This window comes from Delphinus delphis, chromosome 12, assembly GCF_949987515.2.
Source record: "Delphinus delphis chromosome 12, mDelDel1.2, whole genome shotgun sequence".
NCBI lineage: Eukaryota > Metazoa > Chordata > Mammalia > Artiodactyla > Delphinidae > Delphinus > Delphinus delphis.
In genome coordinates this window covers 2,233,053-2,259,402 of record NC_082694.2, presented here as the reverse complement: position 1 = coordinate 2,259,402, position 26,350 = coordinate 2,233,053, and the positions used below count along the sequence as shown (strand labels likewise).

General features: G+C 46.4%; 1 protein-coding gene across 1 annotated transcript in view; it reads left to right on the top strand.

The window, feature by feature from the left end:
- The first annotated feature begins 8,739 nt into the window (after nt 1–8,739).
- LIMS1 (LIM zinc finger domain containing 1) overlaps nt 8,740–26,350 on the top strand; it is a 94,240-nt gene continuing 76,629 nt past the window's right edge. The window contains exon 1 of the mRNA XM_060027197.1: nt 8,740–8,851. Coding sequence (XP_059883180.1) covers nt 8,820–8,851 — 32 coding nt within the window. The 5' untranslated portion in view covers nt 8,740–8,819. The remainder of the gene's footprint in view (nt 8,852–26,350) is intronic.

Sequence of the window (26,350 nt, the reverse complement as noted above, 5' to 3'; positions counted from 1 at the left end):
TCATGCCCCTGTCCGGGAGGATCCCACATGCGACGGAGCGGCTGCACCCATGAACCATGGTTGCTGAGCCTGCACGTCCGGAACCTGTGCTCCGCAACAGGAGAGGCCACAACAGTGAGAGGCCCGCGTACCGCAAAAAATAAAATAAGGAAAAATAACGTGGCACTCACTAGGATTACCTTTACTTAACGTGGCACTGACATCCCTGGATAGTGAAGTAAAATGAGAAATTCCAGACATACAGTGGAAAAGAAGTAAAACATTATTTTTAGCTGATAAGACTGCTTACATTAAAAACAAAAAAAACCCTGCAGATAAAGTATTAGAAAACTTAGGAGGGTTTGGCAAGTTGGCTGGCTATAAGATTAATATATTTAAAAGGTCAGTTTTGTCTTTATTATGCTATTAGCAAACAACTGAAATACTTAAAGAGAAGACACCATTGTAAATCAGAGAATACCAAATACCTAGGAATAAATACAACAAAAGGTATGGAACACCCCTAGACAGAAAGTCACAAAACTTATTAGAATATATTTTTAAACAGTTAAATAAATGGAGAGATGCATCATATTCATGAGTAGAAAGACTCAAATCATAAAGATGTCAGTTCTTCCCTAATTAATCTATAAATTCAGAGCAATTTCAACCAAAATGTAATAGGATTTTTTTTTTTTTTTATTTCGGCTGCGTGGCACACAGGATCTTAGTTCCCCAACCAGGGATTGAACCCATGCCCCCTGCAGTGGGAACTCAGAGTCTTAACCAGGAATTAGTTAGACTGGACCGCCAGGGAATTTTCTGCAATAGGATTTTTTATGGGACTTGATAAAATGATTGTAGACTGTATGTATTAAGAGGAACAGGCAACAGCCAGGGCACTTCTGAAAAGCAAAACCAAGGACATGGGACTTGCCCCATCAAATATTGCAATTATACAAAACCACGGTAACTAAGGCAGTACATGGATACAGTGTGGGTACAAGACAGACTGACCAATGGACTAGAATAGTGAGCCAGGCCAGACCCACATGTACGTGCAACTCTGCTATTTCACACAACACATAAAATCAACTCAGAATGTGGTCCATACACACAATAGAATATTATTCAGCCTTAAAAAGGCAGGAAATTCCGGGGACTTCCCTGGTGGTCCAGTGGTTAAGACTCCACGCTTCCAATGCAGGGCATGGGTTTGATCCCCGGTCAGGGAGCTAGGATCCTACATCCATGCAGCACAGCCAAAAATTTTTTTTACTTTTAAAAATTAAAAAAAGAAGGAATGCAATTTTGACACAGCCTACAATATGGGTGAACCTTGAGGACCTTGTGGTGAGTGCAATAAGCCAGACACACAAGGACAAATCCTGTATGATCCCACTCATTTGAGCTCCCTAGGGTTGTCAGAGACAGAGAGTGGGGTGGTGGGGGCCAGGGGCGGCAGGACGGGAGTCGTTGTTGGATGGAGACGGAGTTTCCATGGGGGAAGATGAAAAGAGTCAGGAGACGGACGCTGCAGATGCTGTGCAACAGTGAGAATGTACTTGACACGAGTGAACTGTACACTTGAAAATGGCTGAGATGGTAAACCTTCTGTTAAGTGTATTTTATCACAACTAAAATTTAAAAACAACCCTAGATTGATTAAGGATTAAATGTCAACAACAGAACTTTACAACTCTTAGAATATAGAGAGGGATACCTTTTAAAACTTAGGGTGGAGAAGATTTCTTGAAAAAGATGCCTGAGACATTAACTATTAAAGAAAAAACTGATAAATTGGATTGTAGTAAGGTTGGGTTTTTTTGTTTGTTAGAAACACTTTAAAGAAAGTGAAAAAACAATTATAAACTGGGAGAAGATATTCACCATAAACGTAACTGATAAAAGCACAATATCATGAACAAAAAGATCTCTTTCAAATCAATGAGAAAAGCACACACACGCACACACACGCACACGCACACACAACAAAAACTTAGGCAAAAGATGAGCAGAGTCATCATAAGAGATGAGTCCCATACTGCCCACAAGTACATGAGGAAATAGACAATCTCATTATTGACTGGGGAATTTTTTTTATAAAGGATTTTTTTTTAATTTATTTATTTTTGGCTGCATTGGGTCTTCATTGCTGCGCGGGCTTTCTCTAGTTGCGGCGAGCAGGGGCTACTCTTTGTTGCAGTGTGCAGGCTTCTCACTGCAGTGGCTTCTCGTTGCAGAGCGCAGGCTCTAGGTGTGTGGGCTTCGGTAGTTGTGGCATGCAGGCTCAGGAGTTGTGGCATGTGGGCTCAGTAGTTGTAGCTCGCGGGCTCTAGAGCACAGGTTCAGTAGTTGTGGCACATGGGCTTAGCTGCTCCGCGGCATGTGGGATCTTCCCGGATCAGGGCTCGGACCCTTGTCCCCTGCATTGGCAGGCGGATTCTTAACCACCGCGCCACCAGGGAAGTGCCTGATTGCAGAACTGAAATACCATTTTATCCCCATTTCATTGGCAAAAGGAAAAAGTGACACCAAGTGTCGGGGAGGATGTTTGCCTTCGAGATCTCAGTAGTTTGGAACAAACACTTCAAAAAGTGGCTTGGCCTTATATTCTACTCACTCCAAGATAAATATTTAAGAGAGATTGCAGCATATATACAACAGTAAACATTCAGAATGTTCATAGGAGAACACTTCACAATCGTAAGCACCTAGAATAACCCCAGAGCCCAGCAACAGTGGAATTAATTAATTGTGATATATTCACACAGTGGTCAAACAAATTAACTACAGCAACATGGAACAATATCAATGAATCTTAGCAACATAATGTTAACTGATAAAAAATAAGTTCTAGGGGCTTCCCTGGTGGCACAGTGGTTGAGAATCTGCCTGCCAATGCAGGGAACACGGGTTCGAGCCCTGGTCTGGGAAGATCCCACATGCCGCGGAGCAACTAGGCCCGTGAGCCCCATCTACTGAGCCTGTGCGTCTGGAGCCTGTGCTCCGCAACAAGAGAGGCCACGATAGTGAGAGGCCCGCGCACCGCGATGAAGAGTGGCCCGTGCTTGCCGCAACTGGAGAAAGCCCTCACACAGAAATGAAGACCCAACACAGCCAAAAATAAATAATAATTAAAAATGAATATCTGCTTATTAAAAAATGCAAATTGTTAAATAAAAAGTTCTAATAGATTTTACATAGTGTATTTTCTGTATAAAGTTAAATCAAACTAAAATTTTAGTTGCTTGTTTGCAGATATGTGCGTGTATGTTCAAGAATATATATAGATTCAATAAAACTCATATCAATAAAATTCATATAGATTCAATAAAACTATATAAAAAGAAAAGCAAGGAGACGGTAAACAAGAAATTCAGGATGAGAGCTGCCTTGGATGGAGCGAGGGAAGAGGATGGTCCCAGCGGGTAACCATGTATTTATGTAAATTATTATGAAGGACCTAGCCTTTCTTTAAGTGGTGTTTTCGTGGGTTCTTACTACATTATTAAAAATAATCAACTGTGTAACAAAACGATGAACTGAAAGTGAGCCATTAATGGACCAAGGATGAAAGTGTGTCAGGAACTAAGCGTTATGATCAACCAGTTCCATGTCCCTAAAGTTTAAAACTTGAAAAATACAAGCAGTGTAAAGGTAACCCGAGGAAGCCGTTATTAACATTGTGGTTCATTCTTTGCCGTGTTTTCCTCCATGAGTGATCACACACACACACCCCCATCGCCCTCCTGACCAGCCCCTCCCCGGCCGTGACACTGTGGGACGTACGTCACCAGGTGACACACGAAGCCAGACTGGCTTCTGCTGTGACTGCACCGACCTCGTGGTGGCAGATAGCCCCGAGAGGAAGGGGAAGGAGCTGGTCCCTGTGTAGCTCAAAGGAGCAGTTTTAGGAACCTGTATAAAAGCCGAGCCTCCTTCACCTTTCAGCATCCTGTGCAAGGTCCCCTGGCCCCGGGCTCTTTCTTATCCATGTGAAGTGCGGTGTTTTCAGGAGGCCGTAGGCTCGAGCCTGGGAGTCTTCGTCTAAGCGTCCACCCTGGTCGCAGGGAGGGGGGAGGCAAGCTGGTGTCCACCTGTAGGCTGCGTGGAGGTGGGTCTGCAGAGCTACAGTAGTGCCTGAAATAGAGGCTCGTGTGCAGGTGGTGCTTCAGCACAGGGCAGAGCAAGAGACAGGGAGACCTACAGCCAAACACCCCTCACATAATGTAACATGTGGACATTTACAAACCACCATACATATTCTCCAACAACATAAGCAAAAGAAAGGACGTATACCAAAACTGTGAGAATGCTTCCTTACAGTTGGGAGCAGTGGGGAGGGAGGGCATGAGTGTGAAGGGGAAAAATATGAGAAAGAAATTATGCAAGAAAATTTAAGTTAAATTGAAAAACAAGAGAATGGAAAGGATGTGAGAAGGGCCTTGCATTAATTACTAACAATAGTGGAATGATTAACAAGTTTTCCCCCTAGGGTTAAAACCAATTAGGACTCTATTTTTTCATGTGCCTGTTCTTGCTTGCAAATCTGATCGTTTCATTCCCTTTACTCAGTGGTTCTCAAGGTGTGCTCCCCAGACGGCAGCCACAGCACCTCCAGGGAGCTGGTTAGAAATGCAAGTCTCAGCCCCACCCAGACGCCCTGCATCAGAACCACAGGCCAGAGGCCCAGCAGGCAGGGTCTAACATGCACGCTGTGTGTTTCTGGTCCGCACTCAAGTTTGGGAACCACCGGTCCATGGGACTTAGCAACAAGGATCTACTGGAACCTGCAGAGAGCTGAGGTCAGATTAGAGAAGAAACTGGTGTGAGGACAGTGAGAGGAAACAAGTTTTATATTTTTTTTCGATTCTTTTCTATTATAGATTATTACAAGATATTGAATATAGTTCCCTGTGCTATACGGTAAATCCTTGCTGTTTATCTACTTTATATACGGTAGCATGTATCTGTTAGTCCCAGTGGCATTGGCAGTTTTTAAAAACTTCTCAGGTAATTCTAACAGCCAGGGTCGAGATCCATTGATCTATAAATAAATGGAATATACAGTGCAGCTGTTAAAAATAATGAACTAGAGATATCCGTATTGAAGTGGAAGACTGTCCAGGATATATATTTTTAAAATATTAAGATGCAAAATAGTATATATAGTGCCATTTAAGAAAACATACACAGTTGCTAAACGTATAGAAAACATCTGGGAAAACAGACACCAGACTGTTTTCAATTACTATCTCTGCAACATGAGATCACAGGTATTCCAATATGCTGTCTCTTGATAAGTTACATGTTTATGTAATGTTTGAATTCCTGAATAGTAAACAGTATTGACAGTTGTTACGCTTCTATGTAACTGGCATTGTCCTCAGTGCTTCTATTGTCTTTTTTTCCCCTACTGATTCCCCAGTGCCTAGAACAGTGCCTGGCACCAATATTTGTTGAAAGGTGAATCTTGTTTAATCCTCTAACAAACTTTTGAAGTAGGCCCTGTTATTATTTCCTTTTTGAGGAGGAGTCTGAAGCAGGGAGAAGGTAAACCACTCAGCAGGTGGCTGGGAGGATTTGAACGCGAATGTGCCTGAGCCCACACCCTTCCCTCTCAACCAGGACACATCACGTATGAGCAGAGCTCTTCTGCTATGGAGCCAGAAACGAGATGAGTATATATCACCTGAGGATGCAGGAAAAAGCTGTCTAACTAACCCACCATTTCTGGACAGATAAACGCTGTTTTCCCTGTCCTCCTATTACGTACTTGTCTATTGGAGATCCATGGAGGATGAAAAGAAGAAAAACCACATTAAATAAGTGTTTATTGTGAATACAACCCCTAAACTATTTCCAATCATATGCCTTTTGTGTGTAGATGTGTATCCACATACGTATAACACATAAACTTACAAATACCAAATTTCATTTTCAAAAGCCGAGTAATGAGAGGCAAAACAGAAATGAACGAAGCAGTCTTGCAGACATTGTGGTTTCATCCTGAGAGACTCCAGGGAAATATGAACAATAAGAAACACACTTTAACATTTAAGACCAAGAGACAGTATTTTTTTCCGTCTTTGTGACAGACATTGGTCAACCACGGAAGCAGCTCACCCAGATAACCGTCCACAGACAGGATAACTATGATGAAATGCACTACTGCTTTAAAACCACCAATTAGAGACCCAGAGGTAGCCAGTTTCTAGCCAAGTGTCCTGAAGTGACAGCAAGATTAATAGATCACAAACTACAGTATGTTGGAAGCAAGCTACCATGAAAAGAAACCTGCTTTATAAAATATAACCACAACAACAATGAAGCAAAGCAATTGATATGAAATTAATCTCTTACTTTTGGGAACATTTGGAATATATACGCAAAACAACCCCAACTCTTTATTCGAAAAGAAGTGGGAGATGAAATTTGTTGGGAGATGAGATATCAAGACAAGTCTCTAAATATTTTGATTTTTTCTTTAAAAATTAATACGTATTCTTTTCTAGAAAACAAAGAAATATAGGAAAACATCACATAGATTGCTCTCCAAACAAATCAGAACTACTGTTGATATTTAAGCATTTTTAACCAGTTGTAATTCACACACTGTATATAAAATTTTTAACTTATCCCATACAATTAACCACACTGCATATTTTCTCAAATTACTACTGTCTTATAATTTGAATTTTTAATACTCCATGAAGGAAATATATTTTGTGTGCATGTTCTCCCCTCTTTCTAATCCCTAGACCCTCTACAGATCCAACTTCTGTTACTAGTTTCTTGCATATTTTATATTTCCAGATATTTCTTAATATACAAGTGGTGTGTGTGTGTGTGTGTGTGCGCGCGCGTGTGCCTGTGGGTGGTGTCTCCCTTTTCTCTTCCCTCAAACGGCAGCATACTAAACAAACTTTTCTCCCTTTCATTATTTCCTTACTTGAAATATATTGCAGAGGTCATTCTTTATTACTACAAATCATGTGCCTTATTTTTTTAAACTGTTGTAAAATATACATAACATAAAATTGACCTTAAACGTTTTTAAGTGTGCAGTTCCGTAACGTCAAGTATATTCACATTGTTGTACAACCAACCTCCAGAGCTTTTTCATCTTTTATTTTTTAAATTAATTAATTAATTTGTTTTTGGCTGCGTTGCGTCTTTGTTGCTACACGCTGGCTTTCTCTAGTTGTGGCGAGCAAGGGCTACTCTTGGTTGCGGTACGCGGGCTTCTCATTGCGGTGGCTTCTCTTCGTTGTGGAGCATGGGCTCTAGGGGCGCAGGCTTCAGTAGTTGCAGCGTGTGGACTCAGTAGTTGTGGCGCACGGGCTTAGTTGCTGCACGGCAGGAGAGATCTTCCAGGACCAGGGCTCTAACCCGTGTCCCCTGCATTGGCAGGTGGATCCTTAACCACTGCGCCACCAGGGAAGTCCCAGAGCTTTTTCATCTTGCAAAACTGAGAGTGTACCTGTTAATCAAAACTCCTTACTTCCACCTCCCCCAGCCTCTGGCCACCACCATCTACTTTCTGTCTCTATGAGTGTGACTCCTCTGGGGACCTCATATAAGTGGAATCAGACAGTATTTGTCCTTTTTTGTCTGACTTATTTCACTCAGCACAATGTCCTCAAGTTTCATCAGTGTTGTAGCATACGTCAGAATTTCCTTCCTTTTTAAGGCTGAACAATATTACATTGTATGGATGGACCACATTTTGTTTATCCATTTCTCCAACCTTTCGCATTTGTGAATAATGCTGGCAATGAACTTGGGTGTACAAATATCTCCTCTAGCCCCTGCTTTCAACTCTTTTGGATGAATACCCAGGAGTGGGATTCCTGGATCATACGGCAACTCTCTTTTTAGTTTTCTGAGGACCCTTCGTACTGTTCTCCACACTGGCTGCACCAGTGTACATTCCCACCCGCAGTGCACCAGGGCCCCAGTTTCTCAACCAACACAACACCCTGCGTGTGAGGTCGGTTCCATTTGCATTTCCCTGATGACTAGTGATGTTGAGCATTTTTTCATGTGCTTATTGGCTATTCTTATTTTTTTTTACATCTGTGTAGTACTATGTGTATAAACCGTGATTTATTTAATTAATGTCCTGGTTAAACAAACCTCCTCAGTTACTCTTAAAAACAAACTGCATTGGCCCTGCCTGTACAAGCGTGTGGCCAGTTGTGTTCCGCTGCCGCACGCCGCCCACCCCCACTGCAGTCCTCCGTTAAGGGGCACCCGCCACCCCTCGGGGCTCACCGGGTTCCCCGGAACGCTCCGCGAGAACTGTCCGTAAACGGGGTCTTCAGCGCTGCTGCAGCTCCAGGAGCGGCCCCACAGCGCGCACCGGGTCAGAGCGGAGCTGACTTCACATCAGCACCTACACCGCCCACCTTCCCCGCCCGCGGGATTCTGGTGCCGGGACAGCGGAGCAGGACGGAGGGCGACGCGGCCTCTCACCCCGACCGCGCCGTGCCCTCACGCCCCGGGACAGAGTCCGCCTCCGCTAGGGGGGGCCTCGGCGCGCGGGGAGGGGCGGCCTGAAGGCGAGGGCAGAGCCAAGGCGGGGCGGGGCCCACATAGGGGCGGTCCAGGGGGCGAGGCCTAAATGGAGGCGGGGCCGACATCCGGGCGGGCGGTTCCGGGGGTGGGTGGGTGGGGCCTGATGGGCGGGGCCGAGCCTAGGTGGGCGCGGCCTCCGCCCCCGCCCCGCCCCTTCCTGCCAGTCCGCGCGGCGAGGAGGAGCGGCGGGAGCGGCGGGAGCGGCGCGGGTACGCGGTTACGCGGGTACGCGGTGCGGTTTCGCGTGGCCGCCGGAGATGCTGGGCGTGGCGGCAGGAATGACCAACAGGTAAGGCCGCGGCGGCCGTGAACCCGCAGCCGGAGCCGGAGCCACGTCGGCGGCGCTGCCGGCCCCTCCCCGTGCGCTGACGGACGGGCCTGCAGAGCCGGCGGCCCGAGTGGACCGCGTCCCGGCCCGGCGCTCCCCACGCCCGGCGCTCGCAGCCCGGCTCGGGTTGCGAGAGGCGTCCGTGAGGGAGGGGACGTCTCAGGGCTCGAGATTTACCGAATTAGAAACGAAACTGAGACTTTAAAGGACATTGACTCATTCATTAAACGTAAAATAAGTCTGTGATCTCAACATACATAACGCATGCTTTATGAAAATAGCATTTTCCTAAACAAAAATTAGTGTGACGAGAGCCCTGCTCTTACATTTTGCATATCTCCTAAATGTCTGCATTTTCCTGCCTGCTCTGCTTTCAGTCCATTGCGGTCCGTTTTGGTTGAAGTCTGAAGAAAATCTCCTCCTAACCAGACGTGTGGTTGGAAAAGGGAGCAGTAGTACTTTAATAGCTTTTCACGTAGTTGCGGTAGTTTTCGTTATTACTCCAAAACTAGACAAGCTTAATGTTTCTTAAAGATTAGTTTGATGTGGAGTCTGAAGCCTTACAAGGAGGTTTTCACTCTCCATGACATTAAAATTCACCGTCTGCCCTGCAGTTGGAAGGGGCTTGTGCCCGTTGTAACATCACCCTCATTTGGAAAATGTTGATTCACTGAGTTAGGCAGCCCTTCCAAATGTTGACACATCTCTTTATACACCATCACTAAATAACATTTCTTAATATCACGGCTGATCGCCTTAGAAACTCCCTAAGTTTGAGAAGCTGTCAAACTCCAGGTGGTGGATACAAGTTTTCCAATATTTTAATTTTCAGTTGAAAGCTTGATTTTTATTATTGATAGGAAACTCTTGGCAATTGTTTCCTTCAAAGTAACAGACTCACTTTGTTTGGTTTCAAGAAATGTCTGCCAAGTGCAAGTCTAAACACCATAGTTTGTTATTCTTTCTGGTAAAAATGGTAGACCGTGAAAAAAAGCATCTAATTCAGCCGGCACTGGATCACACTCGTGCTTTCCCTGCAGACAATCGTCTTACTGTGGTATGCAGCCCAAGTGCTTTGTTCATCACAAGAAACAGAATACAGGGTCAAAGTTCGAGATTTAATAACAGTAATTTGTATTGCTTCATCAAGGACTTTTTTTTGTTTTTAAAAAAATTTATTGAAAATTCAATCAATACAAAATTTAAAATATATGTAAGATATAAAGAATGACAATACAGTGTATACAATATGAATTAAGAGTAGAACCAAAAAAAAAAAAAAAGAGTATAACCCTTTCCTTTTAAGAGCCTTGATCGTCTCCTGGTCCCATCCCATTCCCATCCTGAATTTTCCCTTCACAATCCCTTGCTTTTTTGTGTGGTATTAAGCACATTCATAATGTTGTGTGGCCATCGCTGGCATCTGTCCATCTCCAGAACTCTTTTTTCTTGCGAAACTGAAACTCTGTCCATTAAACAGCTTCCCATTCCCCTGTCCCTCCAGCCCCTGGTCTCCCCTGTTGTATTTTATGTCTCTGATTTAGACTATTCCAGGTTCCTCATATAAGTAGAATCATCCAGTCTTTGTCTTTTTGTGACTGGCTTATTTCACTCAATATAGTGTCCTCAGGGTTCATCCATTTTGTAGCCTGTGTTAGGATTTCCTTTCTTTTTAAGGCTGAATAATATTCCATTGTATGTTTATACCATTCATTTGTTTATTCGTTCATCCTTCAATGGACATTTGGGTTGTTTCCACCTTTTGGCTATTGTGAATAACGCTGCTATGAACATGGGTGTACGTTTTTTAATAGAAACTTTTATTGAGAGAACTGTAGGTTCACATGCAGTTGTAAGAAATAGTATAGAAAGATCCAGTGTATCCTTTACCCAGTTTCCCCCATTGATAACGTTTTGCAAGGCTGTAGTGCAGTCCCAGCCACAATACTGATGGTCACACAATCCATTCATCTTATTCCGATTTCCCCAGTTTTACCTGTAGTCGTGTGTATGTTGTGTAATTTTATCACGAGTGTGGGTGTGTGTATCCACCGAGGTCCAGATAGAGGACAGTTAGTGCCCTCACCCCAAGGGTCCCTCCTATTCCATTTTCCTCTGTGTTCTCCTCCGCCTGCTCTTTAAACCACACATCCATTCAGCATCTCTAAAATTTTGTTATTTCAGAAATACTGTATGAGTGGAATCATACCGTTCTTAACCTTTTGGGATTGCGTTTTAAACAAGTCAGCTTAATTCCCTGGAGACTCGTCCAGGCTGTTGTGTGTATTGTAGTTTCTCCTCAGGGTGGTGTATATAGGACGGCTTAACTGTCAAATGAGGAACAAATGAAGGACATTTGGGCTGTTTCCGGTTTTGGCTATTAATAATAAGGACATATGGACGTTTGTGGACAGGTTTTTGGTGTCACCATAAGCGTCCCTTTCTCTGGAATAATTGTCCAAGAGAGCAGTGGCCGGGTGCATGGTGATTCCATGTTTAGCTTTCTCAGGAGCATAGACTTTCCCAGAGTGGCTGGGGCAACACCGCTTTCATCAGGGACACTGAGAAGGGAAAGGGGTGTTCTTCCCCTGCAGGTGCCTGGGGTGAGGCGCTGGGTCCCATCACCGCTGCCCCTGCCTTGATTGGTGCTAGGGGCTGGCATTGGGCCCACGGCTGCCTTTGCACCATCAGTGAAAATGCCTCCACCCCGCGGAGGGCCCAGCATCTTCCCGGAGCTTCTTAGCATTATTATGAAAACACTTTTCATCCCCCGGCTTCTTGAAAAGGTCTGGGGACCCTCCAGGGTTTCGAGACCACCCTTTGAGAACCACTGTTAACATAACCTGAAATCATGAGGGAAATGCAGATATTTGGAATATTTAAAAAGGGAAATCTACAAAGAGCTTTCTTAGAAATGTGAGGCAAATGCTTGTTGTAGTGAGTGCTTTCTAGTTGGAGGGAGTTTCAGTGGGACTTGAAGAACCACTAGGGGAAAAGCAGCTTTTGCCCTGAAGGGTTTTTCCGGGCACGATGCCAGCGTGTTATGAAGAGGTGGTGTCCTGGCAGCGAGGGTCTTCGTAGGTCTTCAGTGCTCTCTGCCTGTTTGTGCGCTGAGGAAATCGAGCACTTAGTTTAAGGAAACCGATGAAGACTTGGTAGCGGGAAAGGTGCCTCAGTTCTGGTTGCCGTGTGCCCTGCAGGCCTAGGGCTGTCAGGAACGCTGTCTTGACTGTTCGTCACCCCCCTTGCCTTTGGGGTGACCCTGAACCACTCCTGGATGCTCTTTCTCCTGCTGGGTGTGGGTGCAGTGCGTGGCCTTCCCTTTCCTCCCCGAGGGGACCTTCCTGCCCTCCTCAGGGTCCGGGGGCCTGCAGTGGGGAAGGCAGATCCAGGCCGGTGATGGAAGCACAGAGCTTTACCCCAGGAGCCTCTGTTTTCAGTAATCTTGTGTCTGTTCCTCAGAAGATCATGTAAATAAACCTCAGCGTAGGTCACGTTCTCAACTAGGGCTGCCCTTAAATAGAAGGAAAGCATCTCAAACTGCTGGTCGATTTTACATTTCTCGTTAATTGTGCTTTAAGCTGTGGTTTCCTGCCTACAGAAATGTCATCTACATTACACGCTGTCGCGTGGCCAGGTTGTCTTCCAACAACTTTAATTTTAAGATACTAGAGAAGCAAGAGCTGGGGTGCCCATTGCCACGTTCCGTGGACCCTCCAGCAGCTGTGGTTTTACCCCTTGTGCGACGACCGCTCATCTCGTTTCATCTCATCAGACGTTTGCACGCAGGAGCTCACGGGAGAGGGGGTCACGTTCCTGCATCCTTTTCACGTCGGAGCATACTTTTTGCCTTGATGAGTCCACAGTGACATTCTGTGTGTGGGTTGGAAGGTGCAGACACAGCTGGCCGTGGCCAGTGCATCCCATGGGAGGGGAGGGCGCGGAGGGTGGAGGGTGAGCTTGGGCTGGGACGCACAGGAGCGACGTAGCTCACCTGAGGTCACGTAGGGCCCCATGCAGCAGTAAGAAAGAATTCAGAAAGATCCAGTGTATCCTTCACCCCGTTTCCCCATTGATAACATTTTGCAAAATGGTGGTGCGTGATCCAAGCCGCAGTATCGACGGTCATGCAGTCCCTCGATCTCACTCGGATTTCCCTGGTTTTACCTGCGGTCCTGACCCTGGGACATCCCCATAGGCTGCAGACGCCCAGGTGAGACCTTGTCTGATGTATCTGAGCCCCATGGACATGGTAATTCTGGAAACGTCTGGATGAAGTATCAGATGTTGCCCCAGAGCTAGTGTATCACAAAGGTCCCGGATGTCAACCTCTTTGAAGTGGATTCCTTTTGTGATGTGCATCCTTGGGGACTTGGGGTTCTGAGGCCCTCGTGCTGGTGACGTGGTTCTTCGTCCCCGGAGGCCTGGGTCTCCTCTTCACCCTGTGCGCTGTCCCCCAGGGCCAGCCCGAGAGGCCTTCCTGTTGGCGGGCTCCTCTGCTGGTGCATCTGTTAGGGAACAAGTCTGACCATCCGCACAGACAGGCCATGAGGTAATTCTCACGGGGAGAGTGGGAGTCCTCGTGTTGTGTGTCTGTTTCGACTCCTGAGGCCGGGCGCATTGCCAGGCAGCACAGGGCCCACCTGGGGGGGCGTGTGGGCACAGCTGGTGGTGGAACTGGGCCATTGGTGGGTCCTTCTCCTTCTCGACGTGGTGGATGCGGCATGTGGTTCTCAGGTGCCAGGTGGGTGTGGCTGCAGAGATTCCCAGGCGGGTGGGACGTGGTCCCAGCTCATGAGAATCTTTCAGGTTGTTGTCATTCGTGTCAGTTCCAGATTCGCCTAAAGCATCATGTTGGTCATGTCCCCCCCTCTTCAGAATGTTGAGAAGACTCCCGATTGCCTGTCAAATAAGGGCCAAACTGCCGCGCCTGGAGTTCAGGCTGTTCGTCACCTTCTGGCCTGTCACAGGCCCCTTGGTTCTGAAAACATCCGGTGCTCTCCCATCACAGGGCCTCTGTCCACGCGGCTCTCTTGGGCTGGAAAACCTTCCTCTCCTGTGTCTTGTCTGCAGTCGGGGCAGGATTGCCTCTGGCCCCTGGATACTGAGTTCCTGCAATGTGGACTGAGGTTGTGCGCTGGGGTCTCAGGGCTCAGAGCTTATGTCTTTCCTCCCAAAGCACTTTGGCTTCTTTTCGGGTAGTTATCAACTTCTGTTTTATGTTACAGTTATTCGTAGAGATATCTAATCTTTTCTGCCAAATTGTAGGCTCTGGAAGTAAAGGAACATCTCCATCATGTTTGTTAGACGTCCAAGAAAAAAACAAACAGGATTTAAATGAGCTTTATTTCTCCTTTTATTCCTCCATTCATTAGTGTATTGAAGAGTCCAGAGCCAGCTCTTCTGAGTGTCTGTGACAGTGCTTGAATAAACTCACAGAACTTGGGGTAAGACGAGATGGCCTTCACATGTGGTTTAACTTAACTCTGCAGGCAGAGACCCAGCACCCACGGACCACTGGGAAGAAGTTCAAATGATGTCATCCCTGTTTAGATTATTTCATTTCATGGCTAGGCTGCTCTTCTGGAAACTTTCTTAGTAATAACCATCTTTTATTAATGGCCTACGATGACACAAGTACTTTAAAGGAGTTAAACATCTGTTTCACAAATCTGACACGGCTGCACTTCGAGGCAGGATTTTTATGCCCATTTTACAGATGAGGAAACAGCACAGGAGGTTGGGAAGTCCCCGCGTCACAGGGACAGGGTGAGATGAGCCGAGGTTGATGCTAAGCTGTGCCCCCCCCCCCGTGGCCCCTCCCCAGGTCTCTTCCCCGGGGCCCCTCCCGTTCAGGCGAGGCTGTGGCTCCCACTTCTCCTCGCTCTCAAGGCGTCCTCTGTGTGTGGTTAATAGTTGCTCCCCGAGCATGGCAGCCGCGAGGGAGCTACCTCATCTCACTGCCGGACGGTCCTTCTTTCTGAACTTGGAGGGTCCCAATCTCACTCTGGAGGCCCAGCAGAGAATGTATCAGGTGAGATCACGTTCTTCACTTAAATTTGGTGTCTTTGTGTGTGTGTGTGTACATGTGTGTGTGTTTGTTTTCATTTTGAGCTCCTGGCTGTGCCGCGCACGTGGTGGCGACCTTGACAAATCTGGGGACCGATGTTCCAGTTCAGCGCAGGTCTGTCCGGTGCTGTCAGCCGGGGTGTGTGTAGTTACGATGCGGTGTGGAGCTCGTCGTCTGTCTTGTATGGGGGTTATTTGTGTCCAGGTACCAGAGGAGAAGTTAAAAAAGTCTTTGCGAACTTAAAGGAGGAACTGATCATTTGTCACCAGGTATTATAGCTTTGTTGTCATTAATGTAAGACATGGGCCCCAGGCAGTGTCTCTTGAGCCCCTCAGGAGGTAGGGACATGCCAGCCTTCAACCAGGAGCCCGGTTTACTTGGCACGTCATGGGGGAGAGTCAGGAACCAGGCAGAGCTGCTCCCGAAACGTGGGCTGCAGACCTCCCCGCACGGGGGTCGTGCCAGTGCAGATGGGCCAGCCTCATCCCCTGCTTCTGGGGAAGAATGTCATGAAGTCTGTACTTGTAAACTTGTTTTATTTTTAATTAAAAATTTTTTTTTAATTTTTTGACTGCACTGGGCAGCATGCGGGATCTTAGTTCCCGGACCAGAGATCGAACCAGTGCCCTCTGCAGTGGCAGCGAGGAGTCTTAACCACTGGACCACCAGGGAAGCCCCTAAACTTTTTTTAATGGAGAGTTCAGACATAAACACAAAAAGTAGAATAATGTGTCCCCATGTCCTACCTTAGCTTTAGTCCTCACTGCCTGGCGTGACCTCACCTGTGACCGAGGCCCAGTCCTGTCCCTCTGCTCTGCCCTGTGTCGTATCCTAGAGATTTTATTTATTTTATTTTATTTTTTTGGCCTCGCAGCATGTGGGATCTTAGTTCCCCGACCGGGGATCAAACCCGCACCCCCAGCAGTAGAAGCAAGGATTCTTAACCACTGGACCGCCAGGGAAGTCCCTAGAGATTTTAATAGGTATCCTAAGATGGTAAGGACTCTTCTAGAAAAGATTTTTAAACATAACTACAACATCATTATCCCACCTGAAGAAGATTAGTACTATTTCCTGTGTATCATCAGCTACCCAGTTAGTGTTCAATTTTTGTTTTATCTCAAACATTCACTTTATAGTTTTTTCTGAATTGGGATCTAAATAAGGTTCATACCTTTTGAGAGTTTGATAAGTCTTTCAGTTTCTTTTAACATATAGGTACCCCTTCCATCTTTTTTCCCCCCTTCCTGTTCTTGTGATTTTTTTTGTTGAAGAAACGGGTTCCTTGTCTTGAAGAATTTCCTACAGTCTGGATTTGGCAGGTCGCATCCTCTGGGCACAGTTCAACTTCTTTGTTCCCTATAAAGTGTATAAATTGATTGTTGGATCTAAAGAAGCAGTTCTCAAACTTCTTGGTCTCAGGACCACTTTCTACTCTTAAAAATTGTTGAGGACCCTGACGAGCTTCTTGATATTTGCTGTATTTGAAATTTAATCAACCTTTTGTATGTTAACATAAATATTTTGTGATTATTTTCCAAAGAAACAAAATAGTGAAGAGTGGAGTGGCTTTAAAATACTTTGGACGTATAGAGAAGAGTGGCTTTAAAAATACTTTTTGGGCAGATCTCGTCAATGTTTTAATGGAAGACAGCTGGCTTTCATTCTTTTGTAATACTTCATGTCACGTAGCTTCTGGAAGACTTCACAGTGACCCGTGAGAGGAGAGTGAGAGAGGCAGTTGCCGTCTTAGTGTTGGTGTGAACGTGGCCTCGACCTGCACGTCTTCTTGGAAGCTGCGGCCCAGAAGCCTGACTGGGCTCCCACACCCGTGACTGCGTGAGGGAAGGCGGTGGGTCCTCCCGTCAGGAGGCGATGATGTTGGCAGCTGTGGATGGTCAGGGCCCTCGATCAGACCTTTTCTCTAAAGGGCCACGTGGTAGATGCTGTCACCTCGGCTCAGCTGTGCTGTTGTAGCGTGAAAGCCGCTGTAGACGGCATGTAAGTAGATGGGCACAGCTGCTTTCCAGTGACCTTTTAACTGAAATCTGAATTTCATAGAATTTTCACATGTCGCAAAGTATTAACCTTTAGATTTTTTCCCAGCATTCAAATGGTTAAGAACCTGGGAAATATGGATCAGGTGGACATTTTCCTATTCCTCCCACTAAGCACAATAAACGCTGGACATTATGTATAAAACAAGCCTAAGACTGTGAAGTGTGGGGAATTCCCTGGCATTCCAGTGGTTAAGACTCGGTGCTTTCAGTGCCATGGGCCTGGGTTTGATCCCTGGTCGGGGAACTAAGATCCCACAAGCTGCATGACGCGGCCAAAAAAAAAAGTTCTGAAATGTGGAGAGAAGAAGGCAAGCTGGCAGGGACAATGGGGCCTGATGAACAATGGGGTGATGAGTTGTCTGGGTTTTCTTTTTACACTCATATCCCCATTTTATCCCAGACTCTGGCCGTCTAGAAATGCCAGCAGGTACAGACCAAAAACATGTCACAACGAAGACTGTTCTCTGTGGGACCAGGAAAGACAGTCTAACAAGAAGAAAAATGTTTAGACAGTAAATGCTCGACTTCAACCAAACACCCAGAAACAACTGTGGCCTCACCCGCACTCACGGCAGAGAAAATAGACTGGGGAACAGAGCAAAGCCTTGGGGACCTGTGGGACCTTGGAATTCTGAAAGCAGAGGAGGAAGCGCGTGGGGTGGAAAAGGCCCAGAGGAAATAATGGCTAAAGATTTCCCCAAGTTGGCAAGAAATGTAAACCTACAGATTCAAGAGGCTGCACACACCACAAATAGGATAAACCCAAGAAAATTCAGGCCAAGATGTATCATAATTAAGCTCCTAAAAACTAAAGACATTAAAAAAAAAAAAAACAACCTTGAAAGGGACTTCCCTGGTGGTCCAGTGGCTAAGAGTCTGTGCTCCCAGTGCAGGGGACCTGAGTTCAATCCGTGGTCAGGGAACTAGATCCCATATGCCACAACTAAGAGTTCACATGCTACAGCTAAAGATCTCGCGTGCCACAAATAAGACCCGGTGTAGCCAAATAAATAAAGAGATAAATATTAAAGCAACAACAACAAAAACCAACCTTGAAAGCAGCCAGAGCAAATTGACACCATTCGTTTATGGGAAGAAATTGGAAAGACAATAGGTTTTCATCAAAGACTCTGGAGGTTAGAGGGAAGCGGCACAGTGCTTTTGGTGTTGGACTCTTACATCTCCAGAAATGGGGGACTGAAAGGTCTTTATAAGGACCCTGCAGATCTCAGCTCCCTCTAAGCTTCTGTTAGAAACACAGGCTGGCTTCTCCAGATGCAGACTGTCTGGCTGAGAACTGCAGTTGTTTGGATTTGAAATTTTGCATGGAAAGGGTGGGAAGGTATGAAGCCCCTCGGTGCCACTGGAGTAGAGCTCAGGGCGGGTCTTGGAGCCTGTGTCTGAGCTTGTCCGGGCTGTGTGCTAGCTCACGTCACAGGGGAATGTTGACCGTTGGTGATGACTTGGGCCTTAGTAACGATTGTCCTGAACCTCGTCTGTGTGTGCAGAGCTTTGGGCTTTATGAAACCTTTTGCCTCTTCCCCCAGTCCCTACCTTCCCAGCCCCATTTGTGACTCATCCGCCCCTTCCTTCCCCCAGGTCCCTAGGAGAAATGTGCTCTGAGAACTGTTTGAAGTTAGGACACACCTTTTTCTTTTGTGTCTTCAGGTTTTTACATACCCTCTTTCCCAGTGTTTTGTGCCTTGTGAGGTGTTCCATCCTCTGGGTTCGTTTCCGGAGTCATCTTTTCCATGCTGCCTTGGCAGTCCAGCCCTGTTGTTCCCCTTCCTCCCTCCCCAGCCCCCCTGCCGGCCCCGTGCACCATGACCCCAATGGTATAAAACCTGCCACGTCGCTTGTGAGGGGTGATTCCCCAGAGCTCCACCCTACACCCCACTCCCTTCAGAGGTGGTTTCTCTCCGTTCAGCCCGTGTCCCAGGATCTAGCGACAATGCCTGGCGCCTCTTAGATGCTCAGTAAGTAGGTGAATGACCAATAAGAATAAATATGAACATCCTTCCTTTCGCATGAAGAATCGGAGATTTGGGAATTTGAAAGATGCGCTCAGGGTAGGAAGCTGACCCAGGAAGGAGCTGGAGCTTGAATTCTGGTGACTTGATTCCAGGGATGTTGGTTTTTCCAGCTGGAGCACTGGCCCATTGGCGCTCCCGTACCCCTGCCAGCTCCATGTTACCGGGATGAAAAGAGCTGTGCGATCAGATGTTACCGCGGCAAAGAGCCTGTGCTCAGACCCCAGCTTCGCGTTTACCCGCCGGGGGTGCCCGGCTTGCCTCTGCCTCGGGTGCGGAGTGAAGGGAATAGTGCTGGTCACGGAGTTAGACCAGTTTCCACGTGTGAGACATCCAGACGAACGGGGCCCCGCACGTCACGCGCACTCCATGCTGGTTGTCCGGAAAGAGGGAGGAGAGGAGGTTTCCTGAGCACGGGTGAACACGTGACAACTCTGAGCTCACAGGCCTAGGGGCCGCGTTTTGCGGACTTCCCACCTAGATGGTTAACTCCTTAGGGTTCGGCTGATGTGATGCTGCAGTTGAAGGCATTTCCTGTCTTAGCTGCCGCACTTCTGAGAAGGGAAGCTTCCTCTTCCTCCGTGACTACTTTGTAACCCAGTGGAACCAGGTGACAGATGATGCGCGCTGTCAGGTGACTCGGTCCAGGCCCCTCTCCGTGTCTGCTGCTGCCCCACACTCACGCCTTGAGCCTCGTGCTGGACGGGAGCCCTGCACGCGGACGAGCACGTGGTTGTGGTGCCTGTGATCGTCGTGCTCCCATTCCACGAGGGCTCGGTTGGGGCCGAGGCCCGTGCTCTGAGCCGTGCGCCCTCCCCTGGTGGGGGCGGGGCTCCTCCAGGAGCTCATGAGCCCCCGATCCTGCCCAGGAGGTTGACCCCGGCCAGGTCCCCGTCCAGGCGGTGGCCCTGCGGGCGGGGCTTCTGTGGGAATTGCCGGCGTCCTACCGTCTCCACCGGAGGACAGCTGGGGAGGGGCGGGATGTGGTGACATCAGTCGAGGACGTCTCTCTCGAATCCTTGGAACGTGATGGGGAGATCACCAGCCGCGGCCTCGAGTGCCTGGACGCCCTCAAGGGCAGTCGTGCCGTCAGTCCTGGGCTCACAGAGGCACATGCAGAAACGTAAAAACGACCCCTGCTAATCAGTAATGAGCACATAATTAAAGAAGGGACCTCTGGCGTCTGGCTTATGCCTTCCTTCCAGCTTGGATTTATTCTTCAGAGGTTTGAATACGGGTTAAGATTGAGCCTGACTCCTCGGGCTTGAGCTGAATGCCTCTTTCTGCTATTCTAATGGGAAATCTTACAACAAAAGAAATATTCGTTCACTGCTTTCAAATTTTCTCATTCAGAGAGTGTGTGGTAAAATGGTGTCCAGAACATCAGAGTTTAAGGTCATTGCCCACATTAGAATACCCCAGTTCCCTTGGGTCCTAACGGATTGCTGTCAGAACTGTTCTTGCTGTGGAGCACAGTGTAGATTTTGTCACCGTGAGGCATGTGTCAGGGATGAGAGCGTAGTCTTCATTAGAATCTTGAGGTGGAGTAATTCATCCACCGAACGAGCAGCCTTTGTCTTTGGAGTGTGGGTAGTGATGTTTTTGTAAAAGCCAGGGATCCTTGGCTTTACAGGGAACATGGCTGAGACTAGTTTTCTGTTTTCAAAAATGAGTCTAAGGGACTTCCCTGATGGCGCAGTGGTTAGGAGTCCGCCTGCCAATGCAGGGGACACGGGTTCAAGCCCTGGTCCGGGAAGATCCCACATGTCACAGAGCAACTAAGCCCGTGCACCACAACTACTGAGTCTGCACTCTAGAGCCTGTGAGCCACAACTACTGACCCCCGTGCCACAACTACTGAAGCCTGTGCGCCTAGAGCCCGTGCTCCACAACAAGAGAAGCCACTGCACTGAAAAGGCCGTGCACCGCAACAAAGAGTAGCTCCCGCTCGCCGCAACTAGAGAAAGCCCGCGCGCAGCAACGAAGACCCAACGCAGTCAAAAATAAATAAATTTTTTAAAAAATGAGTTTAAGATAGTAGGAGCTTCAGCTCCTACTAGAATCTGGAAAGTTCTGTTAGCACTTAGCTGGTTTCGGGTGATTGAGTATATTTACATGATTGAGGATGATGATGAAAAAAATATGTTTAAAAAAATTTTTAAGATATATGTATAGGACACTAGGTTGTCTGTGTTATAAGACAGACCAGAATCACAATGATGTAACTTTGAAGTGGGTGCCAAGCTAATGTCTGAGATAATTTAATGGTGGTTCTGGACTTAATGTCCTTTTTTTTTTTTTTTTTTAAATGCTGGCTTACTCGCATCAGGAAGTGAGAGCACTTTTTGTCTCTTGGGCATTTGCCAGATTTGCACAAAGCAGGAGGCATCTGCAGTTGTCTGTTTAAGGCAGTTTCTTCATGCTTTTAACAGAATGTGTTAGCGTGGGTACTTATGCGTATGTAAGCTACGTGATTGTTGCTTCCCTGTGTTAGACCTGGGCTTTCCAGCCTTTGTCAGGTGCTTTCCCCTCTCTAGTGTTACTGGTGATGACAAAGGACATCGGTGAAGTTTAGAAAGTGGTGCTTAATTTTATTATATAGCTGTCTATTGAATTTGACAAAAGACAAAAAAGTCCCAGCGATTCCTCAAAATTTTAGAGGTCTGTTTTTTCCCACAAAGGTCATTTGAGGACCGTGAGACCAGACTTAAGAAGCGTTTTCCCAGCTTGAGCCCTTTTGATTTTTAAAATAAAGAAACACCCACATCGCCTTCTGATAATACGTTTGGTCATTTAGATGCTTTCTATGAAGGAAGTTGTGGTGATAGTTTCTGGAACGTGAAGGCTGCAGCAGACAGATTACGTGGGTGATGGGAAAGCCAAGGATACAGGGCTTGGGAACTTTTTAGAAATGAAGCTTTGTTTTGTGCAGCCTTGGTTAGTCATGCCTCCCAGGAGGAAGCATTGCTAGAGATTAGCTAAACAAATGGGATGAAAGTCAAAATTTGAGGTTGGATTTGTTAGATGAATTTTGATTAAAGGGCTTAAGTTGTAAGAATGCAACATTGTCCCACAAAAAGCTGCTGATGCTTTTTGGGACACCTGTGTATCCCACGCCCAAGTGACAATGCAGAGCACACCGGAGGCACTCAGTAAGTGCTTGTCAAATGAATAAGTAATGGTGTCATGTGTTTTATTTGGTGTGTATGGGGTTTGGCTTAGTGAGGTAGAGCTCTTTAAATGTTGCCGTATAATAACACGTGAGTAAATGCTAATAAAGATGCCCTCAGTCAGCATTAAAATAGATTTGAAGGCTCATTTCAACTCCATGTAATTTCAGTAATTCTGTGCAGTATTTTAGCATTTCTTCTCTCCCTCGGGATTAGTGCTGGAACAGTTCTCGGACATGGGAAGATGCTGTTCTGCACCAGTGAGGCTTCCAGGGGAATGGGTGAAATCTTCTGGATCACACATGAACATTTTTTCTTGTGAACTTCTTCAGTTTTCCATATTAATATATAGCTCCAATACCATTAATCAGAATTCCAGGTGGGCGTCTTCTGGTAAAATTGATAGAATTATCCCGACGTTTCTTTCTTTGGAGGAATAAAGGGGCAAGAATAACAGCTGGTTACTGCAGGGAAGAATGTGGTGTGTGGGGGGGACATGAGCCGTGTTGGCTGTTTACACATCATAGGTCATCACACAAGCTCTGTGATAACGAGTTTTTCAGGGGGAAGGAGGCAAATTATTCAATTAGTGTCCCACAAATGGTGAGATCATTTGTTAGCAGTTAGGGGGGCAAAACCAGTTTATAGCTTTATAGCCTTATATTACATCAGAAGAAATTCCAGATGGATAATATTTAATAGTTACTTATAAAATTCAGCCAGATAAATGCTAAAATAAAATAAAAATGTTTATTAACTTTTTCAGAATGAGAAATACTTTTTAATTTTTTAAAATTAATTTATTTTTGGCTACGTTGGGTCTTCGTTGCTGCGCGTGGGCTTTTCTCTAATTGAGGAGAGTGGGGTCTGCTCTTCATTGCGGTGCGCAGGCTTCCCATTGTGGTGGCTTCTCTTGTTGTGGAGCACGGGCTCTAGGTGTGCGGGCTTCAGTAGCTGTGGCACGCGGGCTCTAGAGCGCAGGCTCAGTAGTTGTGGCACATGGGCTTAGTTGCTCCGCGGCATGTGGGATCTTCCCGGACCAGGGCTCGAACCTGTGTCTCCTGCATTGGCAGGCGGACTCTTAACCACTGCTCCACCAGGGAAGCTCCAGCAGGTGGATTCTAACCAGGAAAGTCCTAGAATGAGAAGTACTTTTTAAATTCAGAAGTTTTAGGAACAAATTACAAAAGGAAAGACATTTGAATAAGAATAAATTAAATTTCTGAAAATTAAAAAGAAAAAACAGACTGGGAAAAACACTTGCAACAAAAGCAACATAGAAAATATTAGTATTATGCATTGATCAGAATATGAAAACCCTAGTACATGTGTAGGGAAAAGAACATGAACAGAGATACTATAACAAAATAGAAACAAAAGAGGAAATATAATTAATGTACAAAAGTACAAAAAGTGTTCCAGCGTGATTAGTGATTCATCAAAGAAATAAAATAGACATTATCAGTTGCCTACAATATTAGCAGATCTTATTAAAAACATAATTATCTTATATCGCTGGCATGAGGGTATATTTGTAAGATTTGTTAGGAAAATAATCTGGCAGTATGTATCAAGTCTGAAATGGTTTATAACTTGTAATCCAGAATACCCACTTCTGTAAATCAAACCCAAGAAAGTAATTGTAAATGTGAAGAGAATTTGATGTGAAATGATTTTGGCGGCGTTATCTATACTACAGTTTGTCCTACATTTTAATTCAATTCTGACACTATCCACCTGGAGTGTAAGATTAACCAGTTTTGAGAGCACCATTCGGTGGTTTTAAATACATTCATAATGTGCAACCGTCCCCACCATCCGTCTCCAGAACTTTCACCTTGTAAAACTGAACCTCTGTCCCCACTAAACGTCAGCTCCCCGTCCCCTCCCCCAGCCCCTGCCCCACCATCTACTTTCTGTCTCCGTGGATATCACACAGGATTTGTCCCTTTGTGTCTGGCTTATTTCACTCGGCACAGTGTCCTCAAGGTTCATCCATTCTGTAGCCTGTGTCAGCATTTCTTTCCTTTTTACGGCTCAGTAATAATCCATTGTATGTGCAGACCCACCAGTACAGGGATGACTGGAAGTGGCTTCCTTGTCTTGTTTCTGATCTTTTGGGGAAAGCATTCATCTTTTGACCATTAAGTATATCTCTTTTATTCCTAGTTTTCGGAGTGTTTTTTATCATGAAAAGCTGCTGAAATCCTTTTTCTATGCCCGTTGAGAGAATCGGGGATTTTGGTTTTTGTCCTTTAGGCTGTAAATATGGTATATTACATTGATTGATTTTTGGATATTAAACCAAACTTGCATTCCTAGGGTAAATTCCACTTGATCACGGTGTAAAATCCTTTTTAGATGTTTGCAGTGTTTTATTTTTTAGGTTTCCTTAGGTTTTCTTTTTTTTGTTTTGGGGTGGTTTTTTTTGAGGATTTTTGAGTCTGAGTTCATAATCGCTGTGTTCTATAGTTTTCTTATTTTGTGTCTGGTTTTGGGTGTCAAGGTAGCACTGGCCTCATGCAGTGAGTTGGGATGTGATCAACGCCCGTTATGTCCACTGACCATGAATTCACAGCTCCTGGTGCGTTCTTCTTGTTATGGTTCTTGGGAACAGTGCATCTCTGGTCTTGGGGAACCCGGGTATCTTTTTCTGTGGCTTGTTTCTTTCTCTGGTCATTTTCCTTTGCACGTCTGAGGAAGACAGTTCTGTTTCTAGAGTGTGTGAGGTGAGCCCTTGTGGCAGGACTTGTGCCTTGTTTACAGCTGTGTCAGCCGTGCAGTGTGGACCCTTCCAGTTTGGGGCTTTCCTTTGGGAAAGTACCGTTCGTTGATGTCTGAAGTGCCCTCTTTGTTGGCCATAAAACACAGAAGGAATCGCTCCATGTTTGCAAAGGGGCACAGAGTACATGTGCTGATGGACCCCGTCCCCTTGTCAGGTGAAGGGCTCTGGGTCGTCTCTGAAGCTGAGTGACCCGTCCTGCTCTGCAGGGAAGTGCATGGTTCTCCGTAGTCATTCTGTCTGTCCACTGGGCTCTTTCAGTTACAAGCAACAGAAAGCAGCTCTGGCTAACCTAAGTCAAGAAAGGGCTTATTGGAAAGGCTGTGAAATTGTAGATAAGAGGAAGACTGATTATTCATGTTTCGGAAAGAACCGGGGTATTAGTCACCCTGTCTTCAGATTGCCTTTCTTGGGATGAGTCCTTTCCGGCTTTTTTACCCGCTGTGTCATTGGGCTCAGGATCCCAGTGTCGGGAGCAGCGGGTCGGCCTGGCCTCAGTGGGCGGGTGTCCACCCGGGGGAGCAGGGCTTCCTCACTCGGTCTCACAGAAGGAGAACCGAGGCGTCATTACTAGAAACGGGGGTGGATCAGGGAAAACAAATGTTTTCTGCCTGGTTGTGGTCCATCCTTTTAAAAACAAAGGTGATTCAGGTGCTGTTAATCTGAGCACCAGGTGCCCAGTGGGGGGTCTGTAGACACAGCTGAGACGTGTTCCTTTTGAAGGATTTTCCTGTATGTTAAAGAGAGAGATCCAGAGAGACAGGAGAGCAAAGTCTGCAGCCTGGGACCGAGCAGAGGTGCAGCAGGATGCCAGAGCAGGTGGGGGGCCCTTCAGCAGCCTGAACCTTGGGAGGGACTAGTCCATACAGTAAACAGTGTTCGAAGGAACAGTTCTCACTAAGAAATGTTTCCAGGCCACAGACTCCAGGGGGTGCTGGGTTGATATGGCGTTGATGTCTTTCGCTCCAGGCGGCCGTGGTATCTGCGTTAGGGCTGGAGTTTATTGGTTGGTTTGTCACCATTGAGTGTTTTGTGCAGCTGAGAGAGAGCTGTGTGGTGAGCTCCCAAGCCCCCCCGGCAGCCAGCCTGACAGATACAGGACGAGGCTGTCAGGTGCTGGGGGCAGGGGGGCAGCAACCTCAGCATTACCTGTGACCTAACCCCCCCCGACGCACTGACTGAGATCCTTGGGGGATTCATGGACCTATAAAGGTTTGAGACACTGCAGAGCAGGCACTGTTGCTTGCCTAGCAGCATCCATTCCCTGTGTTTTTCTTAATAACAAAATGCAGGGTTGTTTTTTCAGTGCCCTTTGTAATAATGGTAGTAATGAATCTTCAGATGATGA